This window comes from Lutra lutra, chromosome 15 (genome assembly GCF_902655055.1).
Source record: "Lutra lutra chromosome 15, mLutLut1.2, whole genome shotgun sequence".
Classification (NCBI taxonomy): Eukaryota; Metazoa; Chordata; class Mammalia; order Carnivora; family Mustelidae; genus Lutra; species Lutra lutra.
In genome coordinates this window covers 1,630,234-1,644,687 of record NC_062292.1, presented here as the reverse complement: position 1 = coordinate 1,644,687, position 14,454 = coordinate 1,630,234, and the positions used below count along the sequence as shown (strand labels likewise).

At 42.2% G+C, this 14,454-nt stretch overlaps 1 protein-coding gene across 3 annotated transcripts in view; it reads left to right on the top strand.

Annotated features, from left to right (window-relative positions):
- Window positions 1-14,454, top strand: part of NME7 (NME/NM23 family member 7) — a 268,375-nt gene that overhangs the window by 15,661 nt on the left and 238,260 nt on the right. The window contains exon 1 of one of the 3 annotated variants that reach the window (XM_047703760.1): window positions 8,045-8,065. The exons of the other annotated variants lie outside the window; for them this stretch is intronic. Coding sequence (XP_047559716.1) covers window positions 8,060-8,065 — 6 coding nt within the window. The 5' untranslated portion in view covers window positions 8,045-8,059. Of the gene's footprint in view, window positions 1-8,044; window positions 8,066-14,454 lie in introns of those variants that run through there. 3 annotated transcript variants of the gene reach the window in all.

The window sequence follows — 14,454 nt, the reverse complement described above, 5'->3', positions numbered from 1 at the left end:
CCTGCTCGCAGCCGCGGCCGCGGGCTGACCCCCGAACCAGCGCTGAGTGTCAGCAGGTGGCACGTCCCAGGGTAAGACCGGTGCATAGAACTTTTTTGTCATTTGGGGGTATATGTGCGTGTATTGGTTCTAATGGAAAATGTGGTTCCTGCTCCGGGTTCCGGTGAACACAAAGTGTGAGTCGCTGACCGAGTCTCACCCGAGCTGTAGTGACTCAGTGGGAAGAACTCAGAGGCTCTCGGTGGCTTCCTTGGCGCGGTGCCCCCAAGTCGGTGCGGTGTGTGTGGGTCTGGATCTGGGGTGACCCGCTCCACTGTCTAGTTTCTGAGTGAAGGGAAGGAATTAAAAGCTGTATTTCGTCAGTAGCACATTAGGAAGGACCCACTTCAGTTCTGTTCTATGATCCTCTTTTATACTCCTACTTTCCTTTCTCTGTTTGCTTGAATACCCTCTTATTTCTTCAGGAAAGAAAGCTATCCAGAGGGGAGAGAGAGGGAGAGAGAGAAGTCCAGGAATGAGAGACAGACAGACATCCAAACTCCAGGATAGTAAAGAGAGAAACAAGGCCAAAAGCAAGAAAGTAGTAGTGATGTCTCTGTTCCTGCCTATCCCTCTTGCCACCTCCGCCCTCCCACCCCCCGCAACCCCCGCCACCTCCTGAAGGCCCTAGTCTCCAGGGAGGTGGTGCTGGTGGAGAATGGAGTCCGTCCAGTTCCAAAGACCCACACTGGGAATTCATTTCTGTAGCCTGTCTTCTGGTTCTGAGTGAGAACTCGGTAATGTGCTGGAGAGAGTGAGGTCCTGGGGATAGTTTCTCTCTTACAGTCCTTGCTCCTCCTAGGTCTGGTGCACAGATGCCCTGAGAAACGGTTTTCTTAAAAGACCATCTTGATCAGTACACTGAGCTGTCAAGACACTATTCTTATGTGTTAGAGCTAAACTCTTACACAAACAATAAATCTATAATCTTAAAGACATGTTTAGGCTCAAAAGAGACTTTATTTTGGAGGACTTGCAGGGGTAACTTGGTGAAATTTGATGAAAGCAATCTAAGGGTTAAAACAATAGCCAGAGCGTGGAAGCAACCTAGTGGTCCGACTGTAGGTGATGCGTAAAGAGAACGCGGTATATGTGCACACAGGCTCTGGCACGGCCAGAAGAAAGGGTGGGGTTGTGCCATCGGAGATGACATGGAGGGACCTAGAGAGTATTATACTGAGTGAGCTAAGTCAGACTGAGAAAGACGAATACTATAGGATTCCACTCATAAATGGAATCTTAAAAAAAAAAAAAAACCCAAGAAAAAACAAAAACAAAAGCCCACAAAAAGCAGGATCAGGGCTGTCAACGCAGAGAACAAACTCGTTGCCAGAGAGGAGGGGATGGGAAATTGGGCAAAATGGGTGAAGGGGCAGAGGGAGATACGGCCCCCCAGTTAGGGAATGAATAACGCAGGAATAAGGAGCAGAATGCAAGGAACGTAATGATGCCGTTAGCGATGTCGTGGGACAGATGGCAGGTATCCTGTCATCTAGCGTCATATATAAGCTTGTCGGATCACTCAGTTGTATACCTGAGACATGTAACGTTTGCCGACTATACTCACACTCACTCACACACGATGTTTCTTTCGCTCCCCCCGTAAACCCTTTTTTTGTGTGTCATGAGGCAGATATTCTTGAAATAGTTTAGCATGACTTTAAAAATCATTGGTTTTTAGTTGCTTAAAACCCTGTTACATAATTAATTAAAAGTGGGAAAGCAAGTGAAGAGAATTCACTGAGTGTTACTCCTCTTCCCTAAGAGCGGCTGTCTGGACCTGACCATTTCTTCAGTGGCTGACAGGGAAAGCTTTAAACTTACTTGGGGCTGCTTGGGGGAACTATCAAAAAACAGCTCAGATTAGGTCCTTTTTTATGTGAGTGAGTAGAGACATTTCTCAAAGTGGGATGACTGGAGGGGATAAGAAAAGCCAAAAGAAACTTGTTAACTTATAAATCTGGATGGGAGATGAACTTTTCTCAGTCGTTAGTATCTCTGATCCGTCGACCGTCTACTGCCTATTAAGTTCTTGTCAGATGAGGGAGCAGTTTCAGGTTTAAAAACACAGGAGGCCAGGCTTGAACTGGTTTGGTCTGGAAGCCCATGTTCTTTGTTGTCAACCGCGTTTGGGGCCAAGATGTTTAAGATTTAGAATTGGTTGCAGCGGGCTGCCTGGGTGGAGCGGCCGCCTCCTGATTGCGCTCTGGTCCTGATCTCAGGGTCCTGGGACTGAGCCCTGCTGTCCAAGCAGCAGTGAGTCAGCTTGAGAATTCTTTTTCTCCCTCTTTGTCTGCCCCTACCCTGCTCACTCACTTTCTTTCTCTAAAAATAAATAAGTCTTTAATAAGTCTTTAAACATTGTTTTAGTAATAATGTTTTTTTGGTAGCTTTAGAGAGAACTGAAGACTTATCTTTTTTAGAAGGGAAGACTTTTAACTTTCTTTTTGAAAACTCAATTTCTAGGCATATAGTGATAAAACATTTCTTTAGAAAGTCATAATTCATAATTCATATTTTGATAATAGCCTCAGAAAAATTACTATGATTCGGTATAGAAGGGCCCTGTGGCCTGGCTGGATTGAAATCCACATTGAACGGCAGGTGGCGCTCTCCCACCGTCGGAAACAGTCTTTCCGGAAAAGCTCTCCTTTATGGATTTTTTAGTTGCTTATTAATTTCAGTCATATCGCTGTGACATATTAATGCCATTCATATGGAAAGCACAGAGTACAGAATACCACAGGTTATTTCTTGTAAAGTCAAAGTCACACACACACACACATATATATATATATATGTATATATATATATATATTTTTAAATGGCACTTTTTTAAGGAAGATTTTATTTATTTGACAGAGATCACAAGTAGGCAGAGAGGCAGGCAGAGAGAGAGGAGGAAGCAGGCTCCCCGCTGAGCAGAGAGCCCGATGCGGGGCTTGATCCTAGGACCCTGAGATCATGACCTGAGCGGAAGGCAGAGGCTTTAACCCACTGAGCCACCCAGATGCCCAAAGACACATTTTTTTCCTTTCATAAATTAGTTAGAAAGCTGAAGCCTTAATTATGGAAAAGAATGGCCTCCTCAGCAATTATACTGGAATTTTTTAGAATTTGTTACCAAATTATGCTACCAAAATATGCTTTATCTTGTAAAAAAAAAAAAATCCTAAAACAGTGAAGTGCTAAGTTAAAATAACCCATGAATCATGATATGATTATTAACCCATATTACATTCACCCATAATATAATATAATATAGTATAGTATAATATATAATATGTAATATAATATGATATAATGTAATATATAATATATGATAGACTATAATATCATAGAATAGAATACGATAGGATAGAATATGATATAATGGAATATGATATAATAGAATAGAATATATGATATGATATGATATATGATATATGATACAATACTATATAAAATGATATATAATATAGTGTGATTATAGTATGATATATATGACAGAATAGAATATATGATATGATATAAATATGATATAATAGAATATACAATATTATATAATATGTAATATAATATGACATGATATAATGTGATATGATATCACATAATATAATATATAAGATATATAATATATGATAGAATATAATACGATATAATTTAATATGATAGAATATGATATATATAGAATATGATATAATATGATATGTAATATATGATATAATAGGATATACTGTACTTTAATACAATATAGTATAATATAATATGATATAGGATATGATATAATATGATGTAGTATAATATGATATGATATAATAGGATATACTATAATATAATATGATGTAGTATAATACGATATAGTATAATATATGATCTAATAGGATATACTATACTATAATACGATATAGTATAACATGATATGATAGAATATAATAGGATATACTATACTACAATATATAATACGATATAGTGTAATATGATATAATATAATAGGATATACTAGCTGGAGCGGGACCGGGGCTCGTCTGGGTGCGTCGAGCCGCCCCGAGTCTCGGGGTGATGTGGTGCGTGTTCGTCCGCGCGGGTGACTGGACGCGACGCGGGTTCTCCCGGCGGGGAGCAAGTGTCCCGAGGCCGCGTGGCGTGCGGGGTCACACGGACGTGCCGGGTCAGCGGGGAGCAGGCGTCGTGACTGCCGCTCGCCGACCTGGGCTGTCCCGGCGGTGGACGCGGTTCCGAGGGGCGAAGAGCCGGGGAGGAGGCCCGCGGACGGCGCGTGCGGGATCCATCCTGGTGCGGGGCGCTTGGGTTTCTGTCGCGGAGCCAGGACGCCTCCCCCCGCGTCCCCAGCACCACCTTCAGGGCACAGTGGCCTTTTGTTTCTTTCCCACCCGAAACCATAACTGCTTGCGGTGCGCGCCCAGGTCTCTGCGCCAGCGGCCTCTCCCCACCCCGGGTCTCCTGCAGGCGACCGTCCGCACACGGCGCTGTCCTGTGCGTCCGGCTGGGATTCTGTCTCTGGTCCAGCACCTGACTCGGGTCTTCTGTCGTCTTTGTGACAGTCACTGTAGGACCTATACTGGGTACTTGTTGTATCGATTTACTGACATTATGTCCTTCTGGAAGGCCCTGTGACGCACCTTCCATCCCTGCAGCCAGGCAGGAAACAAGTAAAAACCTCCCAGATACAATAGGAAGAAGTAAAATTGTCTTAATTCATAGATCACGTGACCCTGCATGTAGCAAGTCCTAAGGAATCTGAAAAACAAAACCACGATAGCTGCTATGTTCAGTAAGTTGGAGAACATATGATCAATACACAGAGACCAGTTGTGTTTCTGTATGCCCTGTACATTTCAGTGTGCAGTCTGAGAAGGGAATTAAGGAATCTGTTCCTTTCACAACAGCATCTGAAGGATAAAATAGGAATTTTTAGTGGAAGTGAGAGATATACACTGAAACTACAAACATTGCTGAGTAAAATTGAAATCTGCATAAATGGAGACACAAACCTCTTGTGGTAAGCTGATATTTTCAAGAATTGCTAATGCCATTCATATCTTCTGCCCATTTTTATTATTTATTTATTTAAGGCTCTTATTTATTTGTTTGACACACAGAGAGAGTGAGCAGGGGGGTGGCAGGCAGAGGGAGAGGACGAAGCAGGCCGTGATGTGGAGGCTCCATCCCGGGACCCTGGGATCAGGAGCTGAGCCGAAGGCAGACGCCCAACCGACGGAGCCACCCAGGTGCTGCTTCTGCCCATTTTTAATTTGATTATTTGTTTTTGGGTATTGAGTTTTATAAGTTCTTTATATATTTTGTGTTCTAACCCTTGACTGGATATGTATTTGCAAATATCTTCTCCCTTTCTGTATGTTGCCTTATAGATTTGTTGATTTTTTTTCCTTCAATGTGCAGAAGTTCTTAATTTGATCTAGTCCCAATAGTTCATTTTTGTTTTGCTTCCCTTGCCTCAGGAGACATGTCTAGAAAGAAGTTGCTATGGCCAGTGTCAGAGAACTTACTGCTTATCTTCTCTTGTAGGATTTTTATGGTTTCAGGTCTTACATTTAGGTCTTTAATCAATTTTGAATTTATTTTTGTGTGTGGTATAAGAAAGTGGTCCAGTTTCCTTTTGTGTGTTGCTGTCCAGTTTTCCCAGCACTATTTGCTGAAGAAACTGTCTTTTTCCCATTGGATAGTCTTCCTGCCTTGTCGAAGGTTAATCAACCATAGAACTGTTGGCTCATTTCTGGATTTTCTGTTCTATTTATTTTTATGTGTTTATTTGGTTAGATCTGTTTCTCTTTTTGGAGTGTTGTGGTTCAGATAATTGTTAAAAGTGGTCCTTGATGGATCTGTTATCCCAGAGCTAGTTAATACTCTGTCAAGTGTATTTATTAAGGTGTTAATCAGAGAAGCCTTACTTACCCAAAAAAGCAAGAAGAAATGTCCTCTTTCAAAATCTTTCTGAAAATGCAAATAAACATATAGTTGAGTGTTGGGGGTTTTTTTGAATCCCGGAATGGATTTTTACCTTTTATCAAGATCTAGTGTTGGACATGTTTATTCTACGCCTTTGGATCTTCATTTTGGTGGTAGTTGATTATTTTTAAGGTCCCAGAATTAAGAAACTCACTCTGGAATTTCAAAAGAAATAAATGATGTACTTTCTGTTTTCCAGAAGCTCATAATTTAAGTGAGATTAGGGAAAGAATTTGTATTATGCAGGCCTGCCAGATGACAACCCTGTATTCTACTGTGGGGACATTAAACCAGCCAATCAAGAAACAAGGATCTTTGCTCAGCTCGTGCAGGTCACAAAGCTCTTGCCAAGTCACTTAACGTCTTTGAGCCTCTGCTTGCTTAGAGCTAGTATTCCTCTGATCTCTGAAATCACTGAACATCACATTCCAGGCACAGGAATATGAGTGTCAGGTGTCGGTCTTGGAAGATTTACAGTGATATTTTTCTTCAGGAGAGCTAAAAGAGGTTCATTCTGGCTTTCCAGAGAGAAGGTTTTCTCCAGGTAGACAGCTTGCAGCATTGTGTTTTTCCATGACGCTGTTTGACCCTAAATTTGCAGCAGTGATCTCTAGAAGTCCGGGACGGGAGATTTCCAAGTATCTACAGACCAAGCTGAGAAAGTTTTAAAAAAGCCTTTTCTTTCCTGGGGAGTCTGGGTGGCTCAGTCCGTTATACATCTGCCTTCAGCTCAGGTCATGATCTCAGAGTCCTGGAATTGAGCCCCGTGGGCTCCCTGCTCAGCCAGGAACCTGCTTCTCCCTCTGCTCCTACCCTTGCTCCTGCTCTCTCTCTGTATATCAAATAATTAAATAAAAATCTAAAAAAAAAAAAAAAGCTTTTTCTTTCTTTTTTTTAAATTTTAATTTTTATTTATTTTTATTTCATTTTTTTAAGCTTTTTCTTTCTTTCTTGAAACTGGATGTGAGCCTTTTAAAATGGTTCCGTCTTGTTCGATCAGTTTCCTGATTTATAGTCACACTGTAGAAATGGTTCTTTCCTGGCATTTTTCATGCTTGAACAAAATTAAGCAGGAATTAAGTTGAAAGTGCATTCCTAAGCATCCTGGTTGGGGAAACACATGAGTTCGTGCTCCCTTTATGGCATCATTGACTTTTTTCTGTAAAGACAAATGATGCATTTGACTTCTGAGATGCTGCCTCAAAATGACTTTTTTTTTTAAAGAAAATAAAATCTTAGAAACATGTTGAATTTTCATGTCAAACATCATATTTTTCACCAAGGAAAAGACATTTGGCCTTAAACTGAATTTTTTTAAGGGCAAAAATAATTGCACCTGTTTCACTTAGTTCTTAAAAGAATTTAAGGGAAATTAGATAATTAACTAAATTTAATAATTTGGCCATCTTTTCTTCCTAGTATAATTTGTCTTTTGACTTTATGAATGAGAGCTACTAAGCTGGAGTTAATGAATTAGATTCTCCACATGAGGACCCTTTTCACCTGAGCTCACCTTCTGTTTGCCCTTCACGGTGGGTTTATGAGGAGCAAGCAGCAGCCCTTGGAGCACAATCCGGACAGACAGCACTGGTTCTGGTCGCAGGCCAGTGTAGGAGAATGCTTGCTCCTTGAAAGAAGCCCATGGAGGGTTGTACTAAACAAGGGAGTGCTTAAAGCCTAGTCCTGTGGTAGGGGGAAGTAGAAACCTCTTGTTTGTTGTCTTTTCATTTCTGTTGTACTTACCCCTGTGGCCTCTGCGGAGAGCAGTAGGAATCGCTGTGCTTATTTGCCTGCAGTGTCGGGTAACAGATCTCTAGCGATCTGCTGTGTTCTCAGAATGGTCAAGGCAAAGTGAAGTTTGCTCCTTGGAAACTCATCTCTCACCAGCCCTCCCAGAAGCAGGGGCTTGAGTGTCTCCTGGGATGCGGGTGAGGGCGGGCACGGGCTTGTGTGAAGCTGAGAAGGTCTCCTGAACGCCGAACGGCATCACGGATGGAGTTTGTCCACAATGTTGGAAGTCACGCAGAAGCATATAATTTGCTTAAAATAAATGGAGATCAGTTACTGACTTTTAAATATGTAGATTGTGGAAGTTTGATTTCTACTTTGACGCTTTTATCCATGAGGTATTATATAAGTCTGTTTCCATGTGATTTAAGAGAGGGAGCACTTTTGTATAAATAAAAACATTTTGTTGTGTAATGCGAAGTAATTTTTCCTGGAAAGTAGCAGTCTAGAGTGTAGTATAGATTTTCAGTGCACTGTTGGAATTACGTCTGATACGTGTGGCCTGATTTTTACTGTTTTGCTTTTTAAGATCTGATTTGTATGTATATATGTAAGTATTTTAAAGATTATTTATCTGAGAGAGAGAAAGAGCACAAACAAGAGAAGGAGAAGCAGACTCCCCGCTGAGCAGGGAGCCCGCCGTGGGCTCGATCCCGGGACTCTGGAATCATGACCTGAGCCGAAGGCAGAGGCTTCACTGACTGAGCCACCCAGGCGCTCCAATCTGATTTGTTGCATTGGGGCTGTTCAACTGAAAGTGTAGTTGCAGACTCTGGAGACCGAGCAAACAGCATCCTACAGAGGCTCCTTGGTCCCGTTTCCCTCAAAGGCCCTTCAGCCCCTCTGAGGAGAGGGTTAAGAGCATGGGGTCTGGAATCACCTGTGTATAAGCTGTGTGGCCTCGGGTGTGTTTCCTAACTTACCGAGCCTCAGTTTCATCATCTGTGGAGTGGAGAGAACCGTGCCGGCCCCTCCTGCCGCCGCTGGGAGAACACACAAGGGCCTAGAATCAGGCACTTAGCACATGGCAAGGGCCCAGCAGGAAGTGCTAGCTGCTGACCGTCACTGTCACTGTGCTTGTCCCGTTGACTTGTGACGATGGGTTTAGATATTTGGGGTTTACGGTACTGTTTCCTTAAAGCCAAGGGTTGTTGCTTAGAATGTGCAGAAGGGGCCTGGCAGAAAATAAGCCGCAGATACGTAATTTTGGAATGAATAAGTGAGCGTGTGAGGGCAGCATCTGATCATCAGTCTGCTTTCCCCCGTGTTTCGAAATTGTGGTGAAATACACATAACTTTGAATTTGCCGTCTTTGTCATTTTTGAGTGTGTAGGTCAGTGGTGTGGAATACAGTCATTATGTTGTTCAACCACCATCCATCTTGTAACACTGAAACCCTGTAACCAGCAGACAGTCGCTCACGTGTCACTCTCCCTCAGCCCCTGGCAACCCCCTTCTCCTTTCTGTTTCTGTGGTGCTGGGTGCCTCATCTAAAGGGAATCATTCAGTGTTTCTCCTTTTGTGACTGGATTATTTTACTTTGCATGATGTCCTCGAGGCTCATCCATGTTGCGGCGTATGTCAGAATTTCCTTCCTTTTTGAGTCTGAGCGATACTCTGTTGTATGTCTAGACTGCATTTTTTTACTGTTTCGTTCGTTAACCACACTTGGGTCACTTCTACATTTTAGCTATTGTGAATAACGCTGCTTTGAACATGGGTATATAAATATCTTAAGATCCTGCTTTTAGGGACACCTGGGTGGCTCAGTTGGTTAAGCAGCTGCCTTCGGCTCAGGTCATGATTCCAGCATCCTGGGATCGAGTCCTGCATCGGGCTCCTTGCTCAGCAGGAGCCTGCTTCTCCCTCTGCCTGCCATTCTGTCTGCCTGTGCTTGCTCTCTCTCCCTCTCTCTCTGACAAATAAATAAAATCTTAAAAAAAAAAATCCTGCTTTTAATTCTTTTGGACTATTTTTGAAGAAAAAAGATAAAACTATTTAGCAGTGAATTCTTACAGGAGACAAATGTGGAGAGGAGGCAGAATACTTAACCTCCAAGTTGTTTCGATCTCACATTGTCATTACAGAAAACAATATCCCTCCTTCCCTCATAAGTGGGTGCTTAATTATAATTTATATACTACTAATATGTTACATGTATTATAAATAATTCACAATAACGAAAACTTTAATGGGTTCAGATAAAAAATAGAAATGGAAATGTTGATGTTTTCTTTCCATCTGCCAGTGGGATCTTAGAGACTATTAGATACAGAAATACAGAGACTATTGGTATAGAAAGTATTCTATAGTATGTATGTTTATCAGACTTGAATTTAAGTCCTGGTCTTGGCACTTAATGAATGCCGACACGGGGCTCAATCCCAGGACCCTGAGATCATGACCTGAGCCGAAGACAGAGGCTTTAAGCCACTGAGCCACCCAGGCACCCCTCCTTCCAAACTTGCTGTGCCCTCTTGCGCGCTCCATCCTCCTGGCTTTCCAGGAACACTCTCCTCCCCCTTCTTCCCAGGTCTGCCGTCTTGCGGCCGTGGTCAGACTTGTGTGGACTGCTCTCCTTCAAATGCCTGTAGTTTTGTACCACACAGCCCACGTCTGAATTATTTTTTATTACATTTTTGCTATAGTTTCATGTGTGTTGGTCTTTGTCATTTAAGAATGATTGCAAAACACCCAACGATCTGGATCATGGTCTTGTACTTGCCCCTTTTCTCCTGCCCAGGACTAGTGCGGAGTCGAGACGGGCGCTTGTTCTGTTCCTCTGTCCACGCCGTCTGGAGCCTGTGGAGATCATCCCTTGTGAAAGGAACCTACACTGTCCACGTATTTTATATGCCTTTTGATAGAAAAATCTGATGTTGGACTTTTAGGAATAATCAGACGGGAAGAGTGCGGCGTAGTGCCTGGTGCTGGATCTTTTCTTCCCTTCCCTGCCAGGAGTGTTTGTCGGAGTCGAGGCTGGGCACCTCGGTTGTCATCCGAAGGGCTTGGGCTTCATAGCTTAGAAAGTTCTATTTTGTTTGTTCACTGATCAGGTAAACTTGTGCTTGTGAAAATGCGGAACTGTATGGGCCTTGGCTGATGCCCGTTAAGAAAAACTTGTAAATATGTTAGTGACCAGCAGTGAGTAATCACCTGAATTAATAGATGCGCCATGTAAAGTTTTTAAGAAGTAGAAGCAAAGTAGTAAGATATTAAGAAAAAACCATATACGATGGAATCTTTTGTAATCTTGCAATAAATGACAGTTAAATGGCCATGTAAATGCCTGGCCCAAGGATGCTGTACTGGGTACTGAAACCATTTTCAATAACAATTGCTTATTTTGTGAGTCTAGTTTTGGAGCAAACACTGATTGTGTATTGGCTGAGTGCCAGCTTGTAGAAGGCACTGGATAGGCACTTTGGGGGATATATGGATGAATGAGGCCCTCACTTTCGTCCTCAGGAACTTACTTTACAGTAGAAAGATAAGATGTGTATGTGAACAACTGTAAATATGCTTCCTTAGGCTCAAACGAAGGGCAGGGGCTTTCAAAATGCTGAAAATATCTTTCCCCGGGGAGGCTCGTGGGGAATGTTATTGAGCAGGTGGAATTTGAATTATGTCTTTGACAAGAAAATGTGAGAAGATTTTGAAGGAACGGAGAGAGGGCCTTCAAAGGTTAACGAGAAGTACCATAAATAACAAGGTACATGGTGTGTATCATTGATTCAGGTCTGGTGTAGTTACGGGTTTATGTGAGCCACATTCAGAGTTGACGTGTGACCCTATTTTGGTTTGTTCCTGGAAAAACTGAACTGTCTGGTTACGCACTCACCATAGAGTATGTCTGTGCTTCTCTGCTCTGCTCCCGGAAGGGGCCAGCCAGGGTACCCCAGGATGTGGTGGCGGGTCCCGACTGCTTCCCTGATTCCTACCCCCACCCCCACCCCTGTGAGTGACCGTTTGTGCTTGGCTATCGACCCACCCTTGCTGGTACCTCACAAGAAGAAGGGAGTTACAGGTCTGTAGGTCAGCGCAGGGAGGGGAGCTGGTGAGAAGGCCACCGTCTTCCTGAGTGGATGGGCCCTTATTTTGGCAAACCCTTAGAAAACTTGTTCCCTTTTAGAACCAAACAACATATCAGTCATGGAAATAAATGTGCTAGATTAAAAACTGCCCATAAAGGGGAGCAACTGTGTATTCACAGAACCGGAGGAAACCATTTCTGGGGGTACTGGAACTCAGCCTGGCTACTGAGCCATCCTTGCACTGGGAGTGTAAAACTGTTGACACATCTCGGCTTACTGTAGTCCTTCTACTGTCATCCCCTTTCCTACTCTTCCAAATTTTAAAGTATGTGACATTGACACAAACCAAATGTCTAGTGAGTCCTGTTTATTGAGCAAATGCTATAAAAAGACAGAGAGAAGAGACCCTATCACACATTCCGACCAACAGTGCACAAATGGTCCTTTCTCTCCACCTCCTCACCAACACTTGTTATTTTTGATCTTTCTGATTCTAGCCCCTCTAACAGGCAAAAGGTGGTATCTCATTAGGGTTTTGATTTACATTTCCTGGAGCGTTAGTGCTGTTGAACATCTTCTCCTGTGTCTGTTGGCCATCTGTATGGAAACATGTCTATTCAGGTCCTCTGCCCATTTTTAATTGGATTATTTGGGGGGGGTTGGTGTTGAGTTGCATAAATTCTTCATGTATTTTGGTTATTAACCTCTTATTGAATCATTTGCAAATATCTTCTCCCACTCAGCAGGTTCCTTTTCATTTTGTTGATGGTTTCCTTTGCTGTGCAAAAGCTTTTTATTTTAGTGTCGTCTCAATAGTTCATTTTTGCTTTTGTTTCCCTTGCCTGACAAGACTTATCTAGAAAAACGTTGCTAAGGATGATATCAAAGATACTACTACCTGCATTTTCTTCTAGGAGTTTTGTGGTTTCATGACTCACATTTAGGTCTTGCATCTGGTTGGGGTGTTGGTGTGCAGCATCAGAACATGGTCCAGTTTCATCTTTCACGTGTGGCCGTCCAGTTTTCCCAGCACCATTTGTTGAAGAAACTGTCTTTCCCCCATTGTATGTTCTGGCCTCATTTGTCATAGATTAATTGACCACATAATCATGGGTCTATTTCTGGGCTCTCATTCCATTCTATTGATCTATGTGTCTGTTTTTCTGCTGATACCACACTGTTCTGATGACTACAGCTTTGTAGTGTAGCTTGAAATCTGGGCTCGTGGTACCTCTAGCTTTGTTCCTCTTTCTCAAGATTACTTTGGCTCTTGTAATACACGTTAAGTGCAATCTCCAGAAACACATGAGCAGTGTTGCAGTAACTGTCAGAGCCCTTCGACCACTCTAGAATGATTCCTGTTCTTTCTAGGATGGAGGCCCAGTGAATTTCCCATTGCTCATACTCTCTGATTTCTTAGCACTATCTGCTTTTGTGCTCAGATGAGCCCTGTGGAAAGACTGCCTTTCTCACTGTCTTCTATCTATGTTGCCCTTTTGGTTGACCCAGAACTCCTAATGTTTTTCTTGAGAAGTGCTTTTGTGTCTGGAAATGAGTATTGATTTTTAGCATCAGACCTTTGTTTGAGTCCCAGCTCTGGCCCTGACTGGGTGTTTGATCTGTGTAATCCCTGGATAATTAACCTTAGTCCCTCTGAACCCATTTTCCATTGGTGGAAATGGGAGGGGGAATGTCCAAGACAGATACGGGGTGAGAGTCAACTGAAATTAGGTTCTAAATGTGCCAGACATGAAGTTAGCTTATCTTACCTCCCCTCCCTACCTGCTTCATTCAGTATTTGGTTCTAACTGGTCTGAGAGGTAAATAAGATTTGTAAAGGTTAATTGAAATAATAGCAGTTTAGAGAACACTGAACCAGTCATAAGTTTAAGCAATCAAATGTGAACAATGGATCCTACCGTGTGCGCTAATGGTAGTTGGGTACCCTAAAAGAAAATGGCACTGCCTGCCTTCTTTCCTTTTTTGTTTCCTTTCTTCCTTTTCTTTTTTCTTTTTAAACATTCTATATGTTGGTACTTAAAGGTGATGATGTGATGATATTTTTGTCAGTATATGCTGAGTTTACACCTTAACATATTGGTTGCTACTAAGTGTAATATCTGATATGACCTTAAATATTAACTAGAGAATGTAAATACTGTTTTATTTTCCAAATTTCTTTGGTTTCTGTGCTGAGGGAAAGTACAGGGTTGAATTTTTTAAAAAATATTTATTTGACAGAGAGAGAGAGAGATCACAAGTAGGCAGAGAGGCAGGCATAGGGGGAGGAGGAAACAGGCTCTCTTTCTGAGCAGAGAGCCCAATGCGGGGCTCGATCCCAGGACCCTGAGATCATGACCTGAGCCGAAGGCAGAGGCTTTAAGCCACTGAATTTTTTCAGATCTACAATTGGCAACAGTAATTTCATGTTGATTAGTGTAATTTATGATTTTTTCCAATGGTGTCCTTCCTTTGAGATGTTTGAATTTTAGTACTCATGATTAATGGGTAACAGATGATGTTATAAATTTTAAAAAGAAAATTGCTCAGTTTTTTATTGGTGAAAACTTGAAGCTCTCTAAAAAGCAAGATTTTGTACCATTACACCAATTTATTTACATGT